General features: G+C 39.3%; 1 protein-coding gene across 2 annotated transcripts in view; it reads left to right on the top strand.

Moving 5' to 3' along the window:
• VPS13B (vacuolar protein sorting 13 homolog B) overlaps positions 1–22,955 on the top strand; it is a 572,358-nt gene that overhangs the window by 276,358 nt on the left and 273,045 nt on the right. For both annotated transcript variants that reach the window (XM_060243442.1, XM_060243444.1), the window contains exons 23-24: positions 4,418–4,652; positions 10,688–10,908. In XM_060243442.1, coding sequence (XP_060099425.1) covers positions 4,418–4,652; positions 10,688–10,908 — 456 coding nt within the window. The remainder of the gene's footprint in view (positions 1–4,417; positions 4,653–10,687; positions 10,909–22,955) is intronic.

The following is a 22,955-nucleotide window of genomic DNA, read 5'->3' as shown; positions in this document are numbered from 1 at the left end:
TTAAAATGGTACTGAATAAACTCAATATAGAAATGTGTGCACTTCTCAAAGTGTGTTACTTTTTTAAAAAAACAAACCCAAACTCAATAAGTACCATGTTTTTCTTATATTTTTCTGATTTTTTTTCTCAGGCAAAATTGGCTGTGCTTTATTGGCATGTTGTTAGGTGAGCATTGCATAGCAAGCACAGCCCTTAACGTAATCAAAACAGGAGGTGATTCTATTTCAAGAATTTGTAATAATTCCTTGTCTTTAATGCACAAGTATGTTCAGTATTGGCAAAAGAATGCGTTGCTACCAAAACTGAAATATGATCCTTGAAACAGAAAGGATGTTGCCATGGAAAAATGAAGTAACACTCAGTGCAGCTGTGATGCATTAATGAATAGGATATTTTTTTAAAAGATCATTTGTGTTTGGTGTGGCTTAGAGGGTCCCAACCAGATGGTTTCCATGAACAGGATCTGACCCCCAGCTTGAGGACTTCTTACTGGCAGATTACTTCATTTTCTTTCCCTTGGATTGTCAGATCCTTACATTAATGTAAGATTTACTGCTGCAGATTTATATTCAGTTATATAAATCAGTCACATTTCACATTAAATTCACAATTTTAGACATACAGTTTAATAGTTATTTTTAAAGTGTAAAAGGATTTATTTGATAGCTTTAATATATGCAATTGATGCAACTTTAAAGGTGCAGGAATTTTAACATATTTGGATTACATATATTTTAAAGCAATATTTCTATCAATAACGTGATTGGTGACATGTTCTCATTATTTAATCCAACAACTAATACTTTTTAAAGAAGTAATGTTCGTCTCTTTTTACTATAATTTGCTTTAATAGATTTTCCAGGGAGCATATTCTACTTTGTGTGTATTTATGCACACACATATATAGAGATGTGTGCATGACTGCGCACACAGAAAGGTAGTAGGGCAGGGAGGATGAAATACAAATGGACAATGTTCATTGAGTGCAGCTTGCAATTCCTGTAGTACATGTGTTCCCTTCACAAAATATAGGAGAAGTCAGTATGATGTAGTGGTTAGAGTGTTGGACTAGGATCTGGGAGATCCAGGTTCAAATGCCATTTTGCTCTGAAGTTTGCTGGCCACTATAAGGCCAATTGCACTCTCTCAGTCTCCTTGTAGTGTTGTTGTGAACATAAAATGAGGACAGGAGAACCATATATGCTGCAGATATGTAGAATTCTGTCAGGGAGGATGGGCTGGGAGCCTCCTTTTTATTGTTTGCCCCTGTGCTTGACCTGTAAAGGGACTAGGTTGTGGAGAGTGATCATCAGGATTTCCGCAATGTGGTTATCTGGCTAGCAAAGAGGAATCACAGCATGTCTCCCCTTCTTCTCTATGGTGATGCTATTGCCCAAAAGTTCATGATGAGAAAAAAAGGTGCAGCATATGCCAAGTCCATAGATCAAGACTTTCCTGGGATTTTTCATGCATTTCATGCTTGGCAGTAAAAATTAGAGCAAGTACAACATGTCCATCAACTGTAGTTTGGCTTCAGATGTGCTGATGAAAGTTACATCCAACTAAAATATTAAAATTTACTGTGATTCAAGTTGGGCTTAAGTTCCTTTTAATTACAGAACCTTACTATTCAATATTTCTGATGCAATAAAGTTACAGAAAAAGAAATCCAAACTTCTATATTGTAAAGGTAGTCCCCTCTGCAAGCACCAGTCGTTTCCAACTCTGGGGTGACATCGCATCACAACGTTTTCATGGCAGACGTCTTACAGGGTGGTTTGCCATTGCCTTCCCCAGTCATCTACAGTTTGCCCCTCAGCAAGCTGGGTAGTCATTTTACCAATCTCGGAAGATGGAAGGCTGAGTCCACATTGAGCCAGTTACCTGAACCCAGCTACCACCGGGATCAAACTCAGGTCATGAGCAAAGCTTGGACTGTAGTACTGCAGTTTACCACTCTGCGCCACAGGGCTCTTATAGAATCTTACAATTCTATATTGTAGGGATAAACAATTAATGATTTGTAAGGAACTGATGGGGAGGAAGGCAGAGAGCTGAGGGAGTTTTCTATATTTTCCCTTCCTAAAGGAGAAGAGGCTGAGGGCGGGGTGGGGGAGACAGGAAGGAAAGGTTTTCTTCCTTTCAATTTCTTTTTTCTTACTTCAGAAGCTTTTTGGAGGCTAGACACATCCCCCAAGTTCATCAAATATAGCATTGGACCACTTCAGAATTCTGTAATCTGGAAGTTGTTATGGGACGTTATGGGCAAGGACCCACTGGCAGTAGAACTGTCCAATCTCAGGAGCCTTTGGGATGCATTGCCATTGATCTTTACACTGTTCCTGAGGATGAAGGACTACTTACTTTCCTTCTTCTTGGGACTCAAGACTATTGCAGTGGATTGTCTTGCATTGAGGAAGGGAGTGTAACAAGCAATGTTAATTTCCTCAGTTGATGCATCCTATGCCCCATCATTTGTTTAAAGATGGGCAGGCCTTCTTTATCTTGGAAACTTTACTAGGTGTTCCTTGGACTGAGTGGAAGCAAATAATAGATTGCTTATCTCCCTTCAGCTGCTGCTTTACCCCTTCAGTTCCTGCTTTACTAAAATTCTCCTCTGAAGAAGAGAAAGAAGCAGCAGCCCTCTACAAGTAGAAACCTAGTGCAACAGTGAGAAGGCTGACTAGAATTCTTCTTCTTGCTTGTTTTTCTTCTAAAAGTTGTTGGGGTTCCCGATTATGACTAAAATTTAGGTCATGGTCAATTAATTGTATCTATGGTCTATTTTATTCTTGTCTTAACTTTGTAAGAAGAAAGAAATGTGTTCTAAAATATAAAAAAGAGGGTTTTTATTAAAAAGATAATTTAGCGTACTGTTGGAAGACAAGATGTGTTGATTATATATTGCAGTCATGCCACCAGTTGCAAGATAGCCACTGCAAACATCATTGCAGTGGGCTTTTGAATACATAAACTTGTAAAATACACAGTTTCTTTTTTCCCAGTTTAAAGTACATTCTGTACACTTGGATCAATAAACACTTATCAAAGATGTAATTAGCAATGTCTTTCAACTCGAGATAGCCCTACAATTAGAAACAAACAGACTACGTGTGGCAATGTATTTATTTTTGCAAATCCAGTTTATTTATCTACAGTAAATCTTCAGTTTATCTAAGCAAAACTGGAATAGAGATGAATATCTAGGTAGTGTTTATCAAGCAGGCACATTATTTATAGTATTTCAGTCCTACATATCTTTAGTTCCCTTGTGAGGTACTATTGAAAGGGCAGTCTAGGGCAGTCTGGTGGCTCCAGAGATAACCCAGCAATGTGCAGTCACAAGTGGTAGTCTACCATTTGGAATTCTAGTTTGCTATATGAATACAAATTGTATCAAATGGGAACTAGTTCACCAGCAGACTAGATATGATCCGCAGTGTAACAGTGTGTATGTAATGTGCATATATTGTTTTCAAGATGAGAAGAAATAAACAGCAGCATATGCAGTCAGCTCTTTGGACTGCAATTATGAAAAAAAATCAGATATGCATTTTCCCAAAGTCAGACAACTTTCACAATAAAGATTCCACTAAAATTTACATTATTTTTTTTTTACGTAGCTATCTAGTTTTAGGGCTTAAAATAGAACAGTTTTCTTCTATTAAGATAGTCTCAGGTGGGTAGCTGTATTGGTCTGAAGCAGCAGAACAAAGTTTTGAGTCCAGTGGCACCTTTAAGACCAACCAAGTTTTATTCAAGGCATACGCTTTTGTGTGCACGTGCACTTCTTCAGATGCCCAGATTAAACTTTGTTCATCTTAAAGGTGCCTCTAGACTCAGTTTTCTTTTATGTTGTATTTTCCCCCTTAAGTATAGGGCTGCTTATACTCAAAATTATTCTAATTAAGTAAATTCAGATCTTTTCCAAGAATAAATTGTGGCTATTGTTGCATTTTGCAGGCATTCAGATCTGACTAGTAATTTACAAACTGTTGCTTTCAGTAAGGATTTTTAAGTAAAGATGAATACTTAAAGGATTCACTAGTAATCCAATAGCTCTGCTAATAAACTGCAAAAGGAGGCAGATTCTCTGTTTCTGATTCAGTCATGTCTCCTGGCAAGAGGTTTGGAAAGGTAGAATGTATGGTCATCTTTTTGTGGCAATTTTTTTTTCCTGAACAAGTTTATAGACTGAAATGATACCCCTTCATGTGTTACTTTTTCTAAATGTAAATTGCAGCCACGCAAAACACCTGCTGCCATGTGCCTTCTGTTTTAAAGTCATTATTTGTGGGTCAGTGTGCAATTGGCTTTGGTTCTTGATGTTGTATGATATTTATATCTACAGATACAATAAATACATCTTTCTTTGGTCTGCATGTGAGATTCCTTTTATGGGTATTTGTTTTCCAGCTTGAACTTCAGTCCTGCTGTGTGTTCATTCCAAATGACAGCCTGCCATCTCCTAGTACAATTGTCTCTGGAGATATTCCTGGAACTGTCCGAAGTTGGTATCATGGGCAGGCCAGCATGCCTGGAACTCTTGTTCTTTGTTTGCCCCAGGTAAAGATTATGAGTGCTGGCCACAAGTACATGGAGCCCCTTCAAGAGATTCCCTTTGTTGTGCAAAGACCAGTTCTTGAAGAAGGTAGAGTATTTCACTGTCAAGAAATATTATAGGCTATAATTTTTTTCTTGTCTGATCATGTAACTTCTCAGTCTTTAACATAACACTGCAAATATAGTATAGTACTGTTATAGATTAGTATTGTAAATTATACTATATGCTATAATTATGTAGTAAATAGTTTGAACTGTCTATGTTAATAATGCCTCTTCTTTTAGATGTATTCTCACAATATGCTGATCATGTCATAAAATATCAATCTTTGGCAGACAGTTCTGTCTTTACTATTAAAATATTATTACTTAAATTCTTTAATTTCTTAACTTTCTGTATTATCTATATACATTTTGTCTGTATTCTGTATTTGTGAAGAGCAGTTTAAAAGTTCCCTAATTAACTGTTCCTAGTATAGAAAAATTAAATGCAGTAACCATATTTTGAAGATTTTGTTATTGTCAAAGGCATGAAGCAGTAAACTGTAACAAAATATTAATCTCTTCAAGCTATCATTTCACAGACCTTGTCTCCATTTCTGAAACATGCTCAGTTTTTTTCACAGTATTATATTCACGCTGAAAATAATACGTTAAGTTAAAATTGTAAAGTAAAAATTATTATACAAGTCCTATATTACAGATGATGAGACTGAGGTATGTTGTTGTTCAGTCACACAGTCGAATCCAACTCTTTGCGACCCCATGGACAAAGTCATGCCAGGCCTTCCTGACTTCCACCATCCTCCAAAGTCTGCTCAAATTCGTGTTTGTTACATCAGTAACACTCTCCAACCATCTCATCTTTTGCCGTCCCCTTCTTCTTTTGCCTTCTGTCTATCCTAGCATCAGGATCTTCTCCAGGGAGTTCTCCCTTCTCATTTGGTGGCTGAAGTATTTGAAATTCAGCATCTGACCTTCCAATGAAAAGTCTGGGTTGATTTCCCTTAGGACTGACTGATGTTATCTTCTTGTAGTCTAAGGGACTCTCAAGAGTCTTCTCCAGCACCACATCTCAAAAGCATCTATTCTTCTACGCTCAGCCTTCCTTATGGTCCAGCTCTCACAGCCATACATTATTACTGGGAACACCATCGCTTTGACTATACGGACTTTTGTTGGCAGGGTGATGTCTCTACTTTTTATTATACTGCCCAGGTTCGCCATAGCTGTTCTCCCAAGGAGCAAATGTCTTTTAATTTCATGGCTACAGTCCCATCTGCAGTGATCTTGGATCCCAGAAATGTAAAGTCTGTCACTACTTCCATGTCTTCCCCTTCTGTTTGCCAAGGTGTGATGGGGCCAGATGCCATGATCTTAGTTTTTTTGATGTTGAGTTACAAGCCTACTTTTGTGCTCTCCTCTTTCACCCTCAACAAGATGTTCTTTAGGTCCTCCTCACTTTCTGCCATTAGAGTAGTGTCATCTGCATATCTGAGGTTGTTGATGTTTTTCCCAGCAATCTTAATTCCGGCTTGTGCTTCATCCAGGCCAGCATTCCACATGATGTACTCTGCATATAAATTAAATACGCAGGGTGACAATATACATCCTTGTCGAACTCCTTTTCCTATTCTAAACCAATCAGTTGTTCCATATCCCGTTCTGACAGTTGTTTCTTGACCCTTATACAGGTTTCTCAGGAGACATGTGAGATGGTCTGGTACTCCGATCTCTTTAAGGACTTGCCAGTTTGTTGTGATCCACACAAAGGCTTTAGCATAGTCAGTGAAGCAGAAATAGACGTTTTTCTGATACTCCCGTTCTTTCTCCATAATCCAGCGAATGTTGGCAATTTGATCTCTAGTTCCTCTACCTCTCTGAAACCTCTACCTCTCTGAAACCAGAAGCTTGAACTTCTGGTAGTTCCCAATCGACATACTGCTGAAGCCTAGCTTGTAGGATCTTTTAACATGACCCTGCTGTCATGTGAAATGAGTGCAATGGTGTGATAGTTTGAACATTCCTTGGCATTACCCTTCTTTGGGATTGGAATATAAACTGATCTTTTCCAGTCCTGTGGCCACTGTTGTGTTTTCCAAATTTGTTGACATAATGTGTGCATCACTTTAACAGCATCATCTTTTAGGATTTTGAATAGTTCAACTGGGATACCATCATCTCCGCTCACTTTGTTGTTAGTAATGCTTTCTAAAGCCCATTTGACTTCACATTCCAGGTTGTCTGGCTCAAGGTCATCGATTTCACTGTCATGGTTGTCCGGGGCATTGAGATCTTTCTTGTATAATTCTTCTGTGTATTCTTGCCACCTCTTCCTGATCTCTTCTGCTTCTGTTAGGTCCCTACCATTTTTGTCCTTATCATGGCCATCATTGCACAGAATGTTCCCTTGATTTCTCCAATTTTCTTGTAGAGATTTCTTGTCCTTCCCATTGTATTATTTTCCTCTATTGCTTTGCATTGTTCCTTCAGGAAGGCCTCCTTATCTCTCCTTGCTGTTCTCTGGAAATCTGCATTCAGTTGGGTGAATCTTTCCTTTTCACCTTTCGCTTTCACTTTCCTTCTTTCCTCAGCTATTTGTAAAGCCTCATCAGACAGCCACTTTGCTTTCTTGCATTTCTTTTTCTTTGGGATGGTGCTGATTGCTGCCTTCTGTACAGTGTCACGAACCTCCGTCCATAGTTCTTCAGGCACTCTGTCTATCAACTCTAGTTCCTTAAACCTATTCTTCACCTCCACTGTATATTCATAAGGGATGTGATCAAGGTCAAACCTGAATGGCCTAATGGCTTCCCCAGTTTTCTTCAGTTATGCCTGAATTTTGCAATGAGTAGCTCATGATCTGAGCCGCAGTCAGCTCCAGGTCTTGTTTTTGCTGACTGTAAGGAGCTTCTCCATCTTTGACTGTAGAGTATATAATCAATCTGATTTCTGTGTTGCCCATTAGGTGATGTCCACATGTAGAGTCGCCTTTTAGGTTGTTGAAAGAGGGTGTTCGCTATGACCAGCTTGTTCTCTTGACAAAACTTTATTAGCCTTTGCCTGGCTTCATTTTGTTCTCCAAGGCCAAACTTGTCAGTTGTTCCAGTCACCTTTTGACTTCCTACTTTGGCATACCAGTCCCCTATGATGAGGAGGACATCTTTTTTTGGTGTTAATTCTAGAAGGTGTTGTAGATCTTCACAGAACTGGTCCACTTCAGCCTCTTCTGCATCAGTGGTTGGGGCATAGACTTGGATTACTGAGATATTGAATGATTTGCCTTGAATACAGACCGAGAGCATTCTGTCATTTTTGAGATTGTATCCCATTACTGCCTTCCTCACTCTCTTGTTAACTATAAAGGCCACACCATTTCTTCTATGGGACTCTTGGCCACAATAATAGATGTAGTGATCCTCTGAGTTAGATTCACCCATTCCCGTCTATTTTAGTTCACTGATTCCCAATATGTCGATGTTCAGTCTTGCCATCTCTTGTTTGACCACATCTAGCTTACCTTGATTCATAGATCTACATTCCTGAAGTATATGCAGGCCTAATAGCTTTGTCAGGTCTAACTCAGATCTAACCTGGGGACTTTGGGGGTGGAGCTTGGAGACTTTCCTGTTCCCTGAAATAAATAAAAATACAGCAGTGCAGCTCCCCTGAATATAGTCTTAGTTTCCTCATCCTTCAGCAACTGTACGTCTACTAAATGAAAGTGAACACACATACTTACAAAGCAGCCAAAATAAACAGTTTGCAAACCCATACTTTTGTGCTTGCACTGGGACAATCACTTTACTCACAGGAGTTTCGGAATGTAACAATCTGCTGTATTTCCACCAAATTCTTCAGACTGACACAGGAAAATAAAAAGTATAGGGGACAGAGGTCTAGGATATGGAGTTTTCCTCCATCCCATATCAGGTTCTAGTTAACTCTTTACTATCTATTTAACTATACAAACAACTTCTGAAACAAATGTAGGGATTGTGCTTTTTTCCTCTCTCACACTCACCAGGAAGAGCCATATCCAGACTAGAAGTGTTGCTAGAATAGTCTGTATAGAGGCCAAGAGGCAAATGAGCAAAAACAGAGAGCTCACTTTAGAATACTAGCATCCCAGATGCTCCTTAAGGAGGATTAGGGCCCTTGTTTCTGATCGCTCTCTATAAGAGTCCAGTGTTGGAGGACTATAAGGCTGTCTTGCCTGATCCTTCTGAATAAATCAGGTTGTCTTGCCTGATCCTTCTGAATAAATCAGGTTGAGTCGGAAGAAGGTACAAAACAACCAGGAAGGAAGGAAAGAAGCTACAGAATGTGCTTTAGGGTGGCACACATTGGAAATCTCCAAAAAGTCCTCCTTCAGGATTCATTATGTGCATTTTCTCCTTCTGCACTATGTCATGCGAAGTTGATGGAGCCATTGGCAGAGATAATGGCAATTTATTTAGAATAATGGAATCATAGAGTTGGAAGGTACCTCCAGGGTCATTTAGTCCAACCGCCTGCACAATGCAGGAAACTCACAAATACCTCCCCCTAAATTCACAGGATCCCCCTAAATTTGCAGTATTTGCGATTTTGTGCAACATTGTCTCTAATGGAAACAAGTGTTAGTTGGATTAATAATTCCCTAATAATTTAGGGAATATATAACTGCAGAGAGCTCTTTATCAGTACACAAAAACTGTTATGGCCCCAGTGTTATAAGACTTAGGTCCATATCATTTGTCTGTAGCAGACTTGTTCAGCATATTCCATTATCATCAGAGCCAGGGTTTAGAACAGTGGTCCCCAACCCGGTTTCTTAGAAGACAATTTTTCCACGGACGGGGTAGGAGGGCAATGGTTTCAGGGTGATACAGTTGTGCTCTTTATTTCTATTATTATATGTACTATATAATGAAATGATTATACAACTCATGGCCTGGTTGCTAACAGGCCACGACTGGAACTGGTTCATGGCCCGGGGGTTGGAGACCCTGGTTTAGAATATAGGGGTTATGTGTTGTTCGCAATCTGTTTGCACTCTGAGGCTGAAACTAGCATTGTCCTTGTACAGTTTTCCTCTGCTCCTGCCTTTCATTTCATATTCTTCACAATAAATGATACTTACGTAAAGCTAGTGCTAATCTGTGTACATGGACCAAAAACAAAAGTTGAATCCTATTGTGGCCATTCACCTCATCGTTCCAAATACTACTACCTAATGTTCTCGGAACTCACTGAGCATAATTTGCACAAAACCCAAAAGTCTGGTTGAAAGCGCACACACACAAAAAAAAGTAGACGAACTTCCAGTACAATAAATCCCTGTAGCTTACATTTTGGATGCTGCTGCAGTGCATGTATCTGGAAACTTCATTCAGAGTTTCCAGTACAGTCTTCATTGAAAAAAACTTGTGTGCTTTGTGATAATAACAGGGCTTTTTTACTTTAATCATTGGCTCCAATCCTCACCTGATATGAAGCAGGAATTTAAGTGCTTAAAGAGGTATAATGCATACATACCAGTGATATATTAGCAAAGCAATCCCCAGTTCTGCAGCTCTATTAACACTTTACAAATATATTAGTGTTTTTTTTAGTAACAGTGGGTAAGGAAGGAACTTTTAGTTATTTGTTTCGGAATCTCAATAATTAATATTTTCTTTTATGGGAGAAGTTTTTAATGAAGGGAATGATCCTGTTAGAGCTAAGCATTTTAACATCCTGTTTGAAGGGAGATGCCTATCTCTAAAAGTCTCCCATTGAAATCTGAGGGACAAAAGTATTAGCAATACCATTCCTGATTGCTATTAAAAAGCTGATTTTCATCACTTGGACAGACGCACTAAAACTCTGGAGAATGGTTGCAAATATGCATGAAGTGTATATGTAGTAAAAATAAAAATGGGTTATGTCAGTGCTTTGTAAATTCTGTGTTCTATTCACACAGAAAATGCAGCTGATATTAGTTTGAGCTGGCAGTGGGATACACAAGCTTATGTGCAAATATTTTGTGTTAAATCTTGTACAGCATTAATCCAGCCACAGTTTTTTTTAGTTTGGTACATTTGAATTTATTTGTGTGTCTCTTTAATACTTTGTTTTTCTTTGTTCTTGAATCACCAGGCGATGCTTTCCCTTGGACAATCAGCCTCAATCGTTTCAGTATCTACACGCTCCTTGGGCCGCAAATGACCCTTAATTTAATAGAGCCCATGGGCTGCACTTCTACTTTGGCAGTCACTTCACAAAAACTGCTTGCTGCAGGATCTGAATATAGGCACTCATTTGTTGTATGTCTTCATGTTGACCTTGAGTCATTAGAAGTAAAATGTTCAAATCCTCAGGTTGGTGAATTTATTTGATTTATTAGGGTAAATTAAAATTGTTTGATTTAAAGATTGTTATATTTTGGGAGGAAATTCGCTTCTTTTAAGCATCCCCACCTCATCCCCCTACCAAGCCCGTCCCCCCCCAGCCATCAAGATCAGGAGACTTAGATTAAGATTCGCTTTGAAGCCCTTTCAAGTTTTGTAATTTAAATTCATTTCAAAGTGTAATAGCTATGGTACATAAATGCATCTTTTGGCTGATGGAATGAAATCACTTGCAGATGTACTGTTAAATGCTGGGGGCCTGCTTTGCTGTCACTTTGGATGTATCTAATGAAACGATCTAATGTCATTTTTGTGCAAATTAATACATACCTTCTATTGTTTACCGTGGAAACTTTTCAAGCAAAATAGTGGTACTCTTTTAAAGAGGACAGTAAGTGGGGGAGAACTTACTGTTATATTTAGATTGTCGTGATTAAGTGTGCAGAATTTGGATGGTTTTTGTTATGTGGCTCTGTACTGGTAGTTTTAATTGTGTCCCTAGAGCTCAGCCATCAGGTATGAAGCTACCTTTTCACAGTTCCAGAAACTGCTATCTGAAGCAGTAGATAAGGGTCCCAGGTTCCCTTGCTGTAGTGGCAGGGGGATGGGGTGGGGTTCCAGTGTAATGATGTCACTTCCGCATTGGCAATATCTCACACAATGTTCTGGTTTGGAGGCAAACATCTATGGGGTTTTTTGCCTTCAAAGTCACAGCATTTGCCCAAAAACCAGAGTGTTGCTGTGTGACATCATCACATCAGGGACATCACACAGCAGCATCCCTGTTTGGGAGTGGGGTTTCCCTCACTGGCCAGCAGCTGATTTAAGCCCGCAAAAGCGGGGGAACCTCTGCTGGCACCTGGGGACTGGCAACTCTTGCAGTACAGCATAGATCAGTAGGAAAACAGACCGCAGTGGATCAGGATTGGGTCAAGGAAAAGCAGATTTCCCCTGGATTGGTCTGTATAAAAGGCACAAAAGGAGAATCCATAAGATTGCAGACAAAACATGCGTGATTTAGGTTGCCTAGAAGCAGAACTTTTATGTGGTCTTTAGTTCCATTAAGTTGAAAAATTGCACCCAAAGAATGCTTGTTAATGGTTCCTCATCCTCCTGGAGAGGAGTGACAAGTGGAGTGCCTCAGGGATCTGTCCTGGGACCTATTTTGTTCAACATCTTTATAAATGTTTTGTATGAAGGAATAGAGGGAATGCTTATGGTATTTGCAGATGATACTAAATTGGGAGGGGTCACAAATACAGCAGAAGACAGAATACAGGATGATCTTGACAGGCTGGAAAAGTGAGCTAAGACAAATACAGTGCATTTTAACAGGGATAAATGTAAAATTCTGCGTTTAGGTAGCAAAAATCCAATGCATAATTATAGAATTGGGGGAGATTTGTCTCAGCAGTAGTATGTGTGAAAAGGATCTAGGGGTCTCAGTAGACCATACACTGAACATAAGTCAGCAGTGTGATGTGGTTGTAAGCCAAAATGCCCTCAAAACGAGGTTGGGGAATTGTCAGGTGGGCACCTGGCTCACTCAGGATCTTTTACCTGTGTATACAGGATTCCACGTCCAGAAAGTAATGCTTAAAAATAATAGGGGGGCGTGGCGTCGCACGCATAGGGAATGGACGCCTGAAAACAGAGCTCCTTACTTACCCCTGCCAAATCCACTTAAGCAAGCGCCCAGCGTTGTTGTTTGTTTTCTTTTTTTTCTTTAATTAGTATGGGAACAGTAGATGGTCAAAAATCCAGATCAAAAAGAAACTCAAGGAACTCTGTTAAAGACTATTTTCCCAAAAAGCCTAAGGCTAAGGCCTCAGGAAAAGCAAGCAGCCCTGCAAGCAAGATGGCGTCGGGAGAAGGGGAAAACACAGCAGCAGACCTAGCTTCATTTCGTTCTGAGGTAATGGAGGCTTTTCAAAAACTGGAAAAAAATATGACTGACAAAATATCTGCCATGATCCAGCCCCTTTCTGCTCAGTTGGAGGGTTTCAAAACGTCCTTAGAGAAGGTGGCAGAGACTGCAGATTCTGCTTTTAACATGGCATGTGCTGTGCAGGAGGACACTCAGTATTTTTATAAAAGAGATGAATGGGCCACTGATAAAATTATTGCACTTGAGAACCAACTGAAAATGGGGAATGTTAAAATTCGCGGGCTCCCCGAGAACTCTGCCTCTCCCTCTGACCTAAAATCTCTTATAGCCTCCTGGCTATCAAAGGCATTGGGTTTTTCTGAATCTGATCTTTGTGCCCTGGAGGCTGCATATAGAATGGGCCCTTTGCGCAGACAGAAAACTTCGTTGCCTAGGGACATTTTAGTCCGTTTCTCTTCTGCCTCAGTTAAATCCAAGCTGCTGCAAAAAGCCCGGGCTATAAATCCACTTCTGCTAGGAGATTACAACATCCAAATTCTACAGGATTTGTCTTCTGAAACCTTGCAAAGGCGGAAAATTTTGAAGCCAATTATTGAAATCCTGAACAGGGAAAACATCAGATATCGATGGGTTGCTTCGTACAAGCTGCAAGTTACTGTACAGGATCGGTCGTTTGTCGCTGGAGGCCTTGACTCAGGCCTAAGCATGCTGAGAGATTTGAATCTTCCTGTTCCCACCGGCCTTATAGAAGCAGGCTCTCATGCTCATTCAATAACTTCAGACACTAGATGGCGTCGTGTGCCTATGAACCGTCCTGATCGGCCTGTTTCTCCTAGAAGCTAAACGCTGGAACTGTTGCTATGCAGAAATCTTCCCTTTTTTGTGTGGATTCTTGACGTCCCCTTTTTTTTTTTTCTTTTTTTTTCTTTTTTTTTCTTTTTTTTTTTTCCTGACATATAAGCTTTGCCTACTGAACTGCTGACTTATAAGCTTTGCCTACGTGTAACTCTGTCACGGCTTAGAAATATGCTGATGATTGTTTCGTGCCTATGAAGCAATGTTTATATATGAAATTGGGGGGTCCCCCCCCTTTTTTTTTTTGGTTATTTATATCTTTTGAACACAATGTTATGAATGTGAGGGAGTTATTAATTCAAATCAACTCATTAAAGGAATTCTTCTTGGTTGATTGGGTATGCATGATTGGAAGAATGGGGTGACTTGGAACATATGGTTTGAGTAGGAGCTGGAATGGGGAGGCTGGGTGTTGAGTGAGGGAGTGGGAGAGAGGGAGGGAGAGAGAGTGAGTGAGGGGGGGTAGATCAGAGTGAGAAACTTGAATAGTATGATTAGGGTTTTATATCAATATATTTCTTTCTACTATGAGTGAATGAATTGTCAGGACCTTTTCCCTTCCTGTGTGAATTGTTGAATGGAAATGAATCTGTGAGACAGAGGGTGGGTAGGGAATGTATGTGTGTGTCAGTTTGTGCCTTATGCTACTATGAAGGTTTGGAAACTTGTTTCCCTCACCATCATATCTCCCTACATAGGCTTATAAGTGGCTGAAGGATAGTTGGTGGGGAGTGTTTGGGGAGACCAGTATTTAATAGCGTTCATAGTTCTGTTTAAAGTTTCATTGTATTTTTATCATAGTGTCTTAAGTCTTACAATAACTTTGTGATCGAGATCTGATGCTGTTACACATGGTATATTAGTTTGCCTGTAATTATCTTTAATTCACTAACCTGAGTGAGTAAAAGGCACAGGTTTTATTATATGTGGCTTTCTAGGCATTTTAGCCTTGACTCGATCAGCTTTGTTTGGCCTTTCATTATAAACTTTCTATACATTCGGCTCTGTTATTCTGTTTATAAATTTTATTTTTGCTGGGTTGATAGTGTTAAATATAAGCATTTTTGGCAGAGAGGGAGAATGGAGAACTTCAGTTTTTTTTAATTAGCTCCATTTGGTAGTTGTTGCTAGTTGTGTGGTGTCTTCAGTAACGAAGACTTCCGCTTCAAATTTATCCTTTTAAGTAAATAGTTGTTGTTTTCCCAAGTTTGGGTTAACAGAGTTGGAGGGTGAGTTAGTGGCTAGTGTCTGTTAATGCTAGACCACTGGTGTTGGTTATGGTTTTTTGTTTGTGTTACGGGCAGCATAACTGTATTGAATTATTATGGATTTAGTTGGAAGTTTTTTAAAGCCTTTGATCTGAAATCTGTCCTCATACCTTTGAAATTTGATCTACAGGATTCGCCTCTAGCTATCCTGGTGGCACCTGGGTTCAAAGCTATGAATTGCAATAATTTTGATAACCTTGGTTATTTCCTCTTTCAATTATGGCAGAGTGCCACTTGAAATTTCTATCTCTAAACTGTAATGGGCTAAATAATTTAATTAAGAAAAAACGGGTTGCCTCTGCCATCTCTCATCAGAAACCAGATATAGTTTTTTTGCAAGAAACTCACCTTAAGGGTAACCAGCCCAAGGTCTTCCAGTCAAAATTTTTTGCTCATCAATTTCAAGCTTACGGGTCCTCCAAAGCAAGAGGTGTGGCCATCTTAATAGGTAAATCAGTCCAATTCACTTTTGAAAATTCCTCAATTGACCCTAGGGGTCGGTATATTTTTATCAATGGGGTCTTTAATGGTAGCCCTTATACTCTGGCATCGGTGTATGCTCCAAATGATGGACAAATTGCATTTATTAAAGATACGTTGTCACAACTTCAAACTTTTCATAAAGGGCCCATTATTTTGGGAGGAGATCTCAACTATGTTGTCAATCCTTCTTTAGATAGATCTCAAAAAAGCCTGCTACCTCTATCTGCCAATAAATGGTCTCAATCAAAAGATTCGAATGGCCAAAATGATTTAGCTCAAATTTTTCAATCCTATAATCTGTCAGACATTTGGAGAAGCAGGCATCCAAATGAAAGAGACTATACCTTCTTTTCTTCTCGTCATCAAACTTATTCCAGAATAGATTTTCTTTTAGTTTCGGATTCTATTTCTAACCTTTTTTTTAAAGTAGACATTGGCCCAATGATTTGGTCTGATCATGCATGGTTGGAAGGTTATATGTCAGGAATCACTGAAAGATCTTTTTCTTTTAATTGGAGATTGGATAGTAAACTTCTGTCTATGAAATCGGTTACAGATTCCATTGAAAAAGACATTAAAGAATTTTTTCAATTCAATACTGAGTGTGGAGTACCTCAGCATATAGTTTGGGACTCGTTTAAAGCTGTAATTCGTGGCAGATTTTTGGCTATTGCCTCTTCGTATAAAAAAGAAAAAGACAAAATTAGATCAGATTTGGTTGCCAACATTACCAAATTGGAAGAGAAATTTAAAAAATTTGGTAGCAAAAAAACTTATTCAAAACTTCTTATAGAAAGGAAAAAATTAGAATCTTTTGACGTCTCCAAGATTCAAAAACAAATGGCTTATATAAAACAAAAATATTGGTTTCGAACTCCTCAATCCCTTAAACTCCTATCATGGAAGGTTAAAAAGAGAATATCCTCAATGGCTATTTCTTCCATTCGTTCTAAATCCGGTACCTTGAAACATTCCACTAAGGATATTGTAGGAGTTTTTAAAAAATACTATTCATCTCTATATTCCTCCCAGCATCCAGCATCAGACCTTATTTCATCTTTTTTAGACACTCACTCAGTTATTAAGCCTGTTTCTCCTGAGGTTAAATCCCTTTTGGACAAACCTTTTACTGCACTTGAAATACAGGAGACTATCAAGTCTATGAAATCCAATAAATCTCCAGGCCGAGATGGCTTTATACCAGAATTTTATAAATTTTTTAATACTTTGTTGGCTCCCATCTTGGCGGACGCCTGTAATCAGTTTGTACAGTCTGGTTCTTTTCCAGTTACTTGGTCACAGGCAAAAATCATTCTTCTTCCAAAGAAAGACAAAGACTTGCTAGACCCTAGTTCATACAGGCCGATATCACTCCTTAATTGCGATTACAAGATTTTTACAGCAGCCCTGGTGGCTAGGCTTAATACTTTTATAGGGAACTACATTCATCCTGACCAATCGGGCTTTATCCCACACCGTGAGTTAACGGACAATACTAGAATGGTCCTTGATGTTATTCAATACTGCCGGAAATTTAATATTGAGTCTTCCTTTATCTTGTCTATTGATTTTGAAAAAGCCTTTGATTCCGTTGAAGTTCCTTATCTTACAACCTTACTGCAGAAAATGAATTTTGGCCCGAATTTTCTGAAGATAATCCATTCTTTATATAAGTTGCCTTCTGCTATTCTTTCTATTAATAATTTGGATTCTGAAGAATTTAATCTTTTCAGAGGGACGAGGCAAGGTTGCCCCTTGTCTCCTCTGCTTTTTGCAATCGCAATTGAACCTCTTGCTAATGCTATCCGTAATACCAATATTATTGCTGGTATCCCTATTAGAAAGAAACAAATTAAGGTGTCTTTGTTTGCAGATGACCTAGTGCTTTTTGTTACAAAACCTAAGACTTCTTTACCAGCTGTCTTTGATTTATTATCTGTATTTTCTTCTATATCGGGTCTTCGAGTAAACCCATCTAAAACCATTCTTTATCCCATCACAATTTCAGATGCTCTCCAAGATTCCATCTACTCAAATTATCACTTCAAAAAAATGGATAGATATTGGACATATTTGGGGATCAATATACCTTTAAAATTGGGAGATATTTTTAAAGTCAATCATCATTTATTGATTAAGGACATTCTTACTATGCAAACGAATAAAAATTCTTCACTCATTCCCTGGAATGAAAAAATTCAGATTATTAAATCTTTTATTTTTCCCAAATTTCTGTTTTTATTTCGAGCCATTCCTATTCTTATTCCTGAGGACTTATTTGTGGGTTGGCGTCGTTCGTTCTTAAGATACATTTGGAACAAGGGCTTATCTAGAATAGGGTATGCAACTCTTATTCGTTCTAAATCCTCAGGTGGTCTGGCTCTTCCGGATCTGCATAAATTTTATGAAGCTGCCATTTTAGGAGGCCTTGTCAGATACCATGATGCTGATTTAAATTCAGGCTGGAAGGTCCTAGAAGATACCTATCTAAATAACAAATCGTTTCAATCTACATTATGGGAATTTCCAAAGAAGAGACCTCCTAATATCTCCTCCAACCTTTTCCTTAAAGCCATTTTTCAGATTTGGGACAAACGCCGCCTCTTTTTAGCCCCTCCTATGTCTCCACTATCTCATTTTATGGATGTTTCTTGGTTTCAACCGGGGTTTTTTTACAAGTCTTTTCCAATTTGGAAAAAATATAATCTTTATAGGTTTGTGGATATTTTGTCCAATGGAAAAGTGCTCGACAAAAAATCTTTAGAAGAGAAAACTGGTGGGACAAAAATCCCATGGTTTGAATACTTGCAAATTAACAACTTGGTGAGATGCTGTTGATTTGTTATCCTATCAAGAAATTTGGCAAAGGAATAGTTCAATTAATTTTCAGGAGGATGTTTGGCAACAAATCTGGTCATCTCCTTCGTTTGTTTCAAAATCATTGAATATACAATTACAAACTCAAAAAATTTTGTTCCGGTGGTATTTAACACCTCAGAGATTAAGCCATATGGCGATAAATCAATCCTCCAAATGTTGGAAAAATTGTGGAGAGGTGGGCACATTTATACACTGCTGGTGGTCTTGCCCGAGGGTGCAGTCGTTTTGGGCAGTAATTGTGGCAAAAATCAAGGATATCACGGGCTATAGTTTACCCTTAAGATTGGAACTCATTTTGCTTGACTGTTGGAAAGGTATTTCTATTACTTCTCTCAATAAATCCCTGATATCCCTTTTACTAGCTGCTGCTAAAATGGTGTTAGCCCAATTTTGGAAATCTCCCAATATTCCTCCAGTTAAAGCCTGGTATGCTAAAATCTGGGAGGTCTATGCTATGGACAAGATAGCAGATAGTTTATGCAATATAAATAATTCAGAAGGTAACGATTCTCTGATGTACAAGTGGCTTCCATTTCTTAAATTTTCTTTTAGTCCTGTAGATCAGATGCGTTCATGTATTCCTGATAGATATTATGACATTATTAATTTGATGTAATTAACATATGGACAGAGTACTTATTTTTTAATTCAGCTGCCAAGTATGTATGTATGTGTGAATGTATGTATGTGTTGTTTTGTTTGTATTTTGTGTATATATATATATTCTGTTTTCTGCTGGTATGCTATGCTTATACACAAAGAATGATTGCAGATACAGTCATTGATTGCTTTATTTGTATGTTTACTAAATTCAATAAAAAAGTTTTTGGACATTAAAAAAAAAAAAAAATAATAGGGACTCTAATTAAGTAAAACACATTAAAATTTAAGAAAAATATAGGCTTCCATACAAAATAAAATACTCATAAAATCATACACACAGTCCTAAGAAAAATAGATAGAGAGATAGGGGAACAGATGGGTAGACAAACAGGGCGATATTTACTGATCGTAGTCTTCAAGGAAGGCTCCAGTGGCGACGAGCGAGGAAGTGGGAGAAGGGACCCAAAACTGATCAGGAATCGGGGATGGATCTATGCAGCAGAATTGGAATACTGATAGAAGCACACCTGTGGGTAGCTAGTCCACAGATTATAAGGGCTCTCTTGAGCCCTTAGGGGATGGGAAGTACGAGGGAGGAGGAAGGTGGTCAGCTGGTGCATGACCTCATGAAAAAGGGAGGTTTCGCAGTGACCATAAGGGCTGGACTACTGCGACAACCAATAGGAAGTTCATTGATGGCACCTAATTGGGTGCTTGCCCTTGACCAATGGACTTGCTTGGATCCTGGATACCTGAGTGAACTTTCAGGTTGAAATGGACCAAGGGGAGGCTCCAAAATGACAGTTGGGAAGAAGAATAGAGAGATTACTTGGGTGGGGAGATACTTAGGACTATTAGACATATCTAAAAGGGTGACAATAGAGAGTCAAATCATGGCCTAGGTAACACGCAGTTTGTACAAAGGAACTTGGCTCTGGCTGAAGATGGTCTTCCTCTTCTTCTGTCTTCTCCTTGGCACCAGTCTTTGTCTTGAGTTCCGTTGGACAAAGACAGTGGCGGTTGGACGATTACCCACTCCTGGGGTGGGTAGGTTGCTTGCAGGCACAGATGACATCTGGTGTGTACATGAGCCGTCCGCGTCGCTGGAATGGAGTCAAGCCTGGTAGGAAGATGGCTGTGGGTGGTGTTAGCCCTCCTTAGTGGATTCCATGGTCAGCGCTTCAAAACCGTTCGCCTGGATAGCTCCTGGCGGCGCAGTCTCCTCCGTCCCATAGCTTGGATAGACGTCATACGAAACGACGTATGTTTTCCGTTCTCCTGATGGGCACTCTTGTACCGGTCTTGAGTGCCTTTGTAGCGTTATGGCTGCTTGTACTGCATAAGTCCCTTTTGCCCCTGGATAGGTGTGCTCACACTCTCTGGCCAGACATGTGCGAGTCACTTCTCCAGTTGCTCTGGCAACCAGGCTGGTAATTACAGTGTTACGCAATGGGTTTTTTCCTCACATGGTGGCTAAAAAGTCAAATGCAATTGTGGGCTGTATCAACAGAAGCATAATGTCCAGATCACATGAAGTGATGTTATTGCTTTTCTCTGCTATGTTGAGACCTCACCTGGAGTATTGGGCAGTTCTGGACACCGCAATTTAAGAAGGATATAGGCAAGCTGGAATGTGTCCAGAGAAGGGCACTGAAGATGATGAGGGGTCTGGAGACAAAGTCCTATGAGGAAGGGTTGAAGTAGCTGGATATGTTTAGCCTGGAGAGGAGATGACTGAGAGGTGATATGATCACCATCTTCAAGTACTTGAAGGGCTATCATACAGAATTGTTTTCTGTTGCCCCAGAAGGTCGGACCAATGGGTTGAAATTAAAAGAGTTTTCAGCTAAAAACTGGGAAGAACTTCCTGACAGTTAGTGCAGTTCCTCAGTGGAACAGGCTTTCTTGGGAGGTCTTCTTTAGAGGTTTTTAAGCAGAGGCTAGATGATTATCTGACAGCAATGCTGATTCTGTGAATTTAAGAAGATCATGAAAGGGAGGGCAGGAAGCGTTGCATCAGTGCTTTGTGTCCCTTTCTTACACACCCAAGGGAATGCTGACCACCACTTTGTGGTCAGTAAGAAGTTTTCTCCAGGCCAGTTTGGCCAGGGATCCTGGAGGTTTTGTTTTGCCATCTTCTGGGCATGGAACAGGGGTCACTGGGTGTGTGTTTTTATGAAGTCCCTGCATTGTGCAAGGGGATTGGACTAGATGACCCCGGAGGTCCCTTCGTGCTCTATGATTCTATGAAGTAGAATAATGTTTAGAACTTAAAAATGCAAATGACAGTGATGCATCTTGAAAGGCAAGAAAGTTTTATGGCTTCGTTCCCATGATACAGTTTTGTAGTCACTTCTCAGATGATAATTCTACTTGCATGAGTGCCATCAATGACCACCAATTGTCTGTGCATCATCTTGTGCTCTCAGATATTCCTCTTGAAGTATCAGTTGTAATTTCAGTTAAACTGTGATAGTATACCATGCAAAAACAAATAATTTTTTCTTCAAAAATATTCACTAAAAGGCAAAAAATTGTTGGGCACATGACAAATGGCAGATAACTGCAGTTCCCTAGTGTATGTTCCATGTGTTTCACCGTTTAGAGAACTAAAGTTCCTTTTCATGCTTACTGTGGCAGATAAGTAGTTGATCTGTGATAAACCCGTGACAGAGATTCTGAAGCACCCTGATTCAGATTTTGGCTATGTTGTGACTAACAAATGTTTCTCTGTAGCATAAACCAAGCAATTTCCTCAATCTCCATTTTCCTCTGTCTATTCAAGACAGCAATTGTCTTTGTGTAAACTAGTATTTCAGCTGCCATGTTCCACCAAAAGAGCAGAGATGTAATTAAACTACTGTTTGGATTTACAGCTGCGACTATAGTGGAGAACTATACAAAATTTCCTTGGCTTTGAGTCTTATGTGCAGTTAACAATTGTTCAAATACTTTAATCTTTTTAGATGATCCTTTAAAATGTATTTTAAATGATAGCTTCCATAATAATAAAATTTTGGAGCCATATTTTCTTGACATTAATGTAACACTTAACAATTAAAGAGGTGGGGCAGAGGGAGGGAGAAGACTTGCTATTGCTGCATTTGCCTTCCCCAACTCTGCCATTGCCTCTGCCTTTTGGTCCCCTTTAAAGTACCTTCTTGGAGACAGAGGGTTGAATCCAGACTAAGTTTTTCATCAGTGGAACAGAACTTTCCTGCCTTCCCATCACCACTACTGGCCACTGTTTGCCACAAAACTCTGCCCCTGTTGGTGAGGTGGTGATATCATTTTCGGTGCACACCAGAAGTTATGTCAGCACATTGCTGGAGACACTGCATGCTCTGGTATATGGACAAAAAAATCTACAGTAAAACCATAACAGCAACCTGGCAACACTACAAATTGCCAGTTTAGTCTGGATCCAACACAAAGGGTGTTGATACTATACTATAAACCAGAACAATCCAGGGAGACCCCTGTTAATGCACATTGGGCCACTCTGAAGGGCATCTCTAAAGATAAATCTAATAGATGCCTCTGTTGCCAGCCCGCTTCACCCAGCAATTAGTTTTATAGGAGAAGGTTTGCTGGAATAATAGCAGCAGGCCCTCATGTTGTGTCTTCCTTCTAAGGAGATGGGATAGGCATTAATGAACAGCTTTTGATTAGACTGGAACGGTGGAAATGATTTAACCCCCTTTTAGTTAAGCTTTCTATTTCTACCCTGCTTCCTTGGAAGAGACACAAAGCCCTCTCTTTCCAGGGATCCATAACTCGTTAATGTGCAGTTGTTTCTGTTATTTGGATAGTTATGAGCTTAGCTTAAGATGCATGTGCAGGTTAAAATTTTTTTGTTGTGACAGGAAATTCTTTGGATGCTGTGTAATTTTTATACAAGCTATTAGTATTTTTGCAATAATACAATCTCTAGACTGACTAGTCTGTTTGTCAAGATAGCCACCCTAGTTATGCTTTGCATAACCAAACTTGGTATAATAATAAATTTGATTGGGATGCTTGCATTTTTAAAGAAAGAA

Source organism: Heteronotia binoei, chromosome 7 (assembly GCF_032191835.1).
Source record: "Heteronotia binoei isolate CCM8104 ecotype False Entrance Well chromosome 7, APGP_CSIRO_Hbin_v1, whole genome shotgun sequence".
Taxonomy (NCBI): domain Eukaryota; kingdom Metazoa; phylum Chordata; class Lepidosauria; order Squamata; family Gekkonidae; genus Heteronotia; species Heteronotia binoei.
The sequence above is the reverse complement of the archived record's forward strand: the minus strand, read 5'-3'. Positions and strand labels throughout refer to the sequence as shown.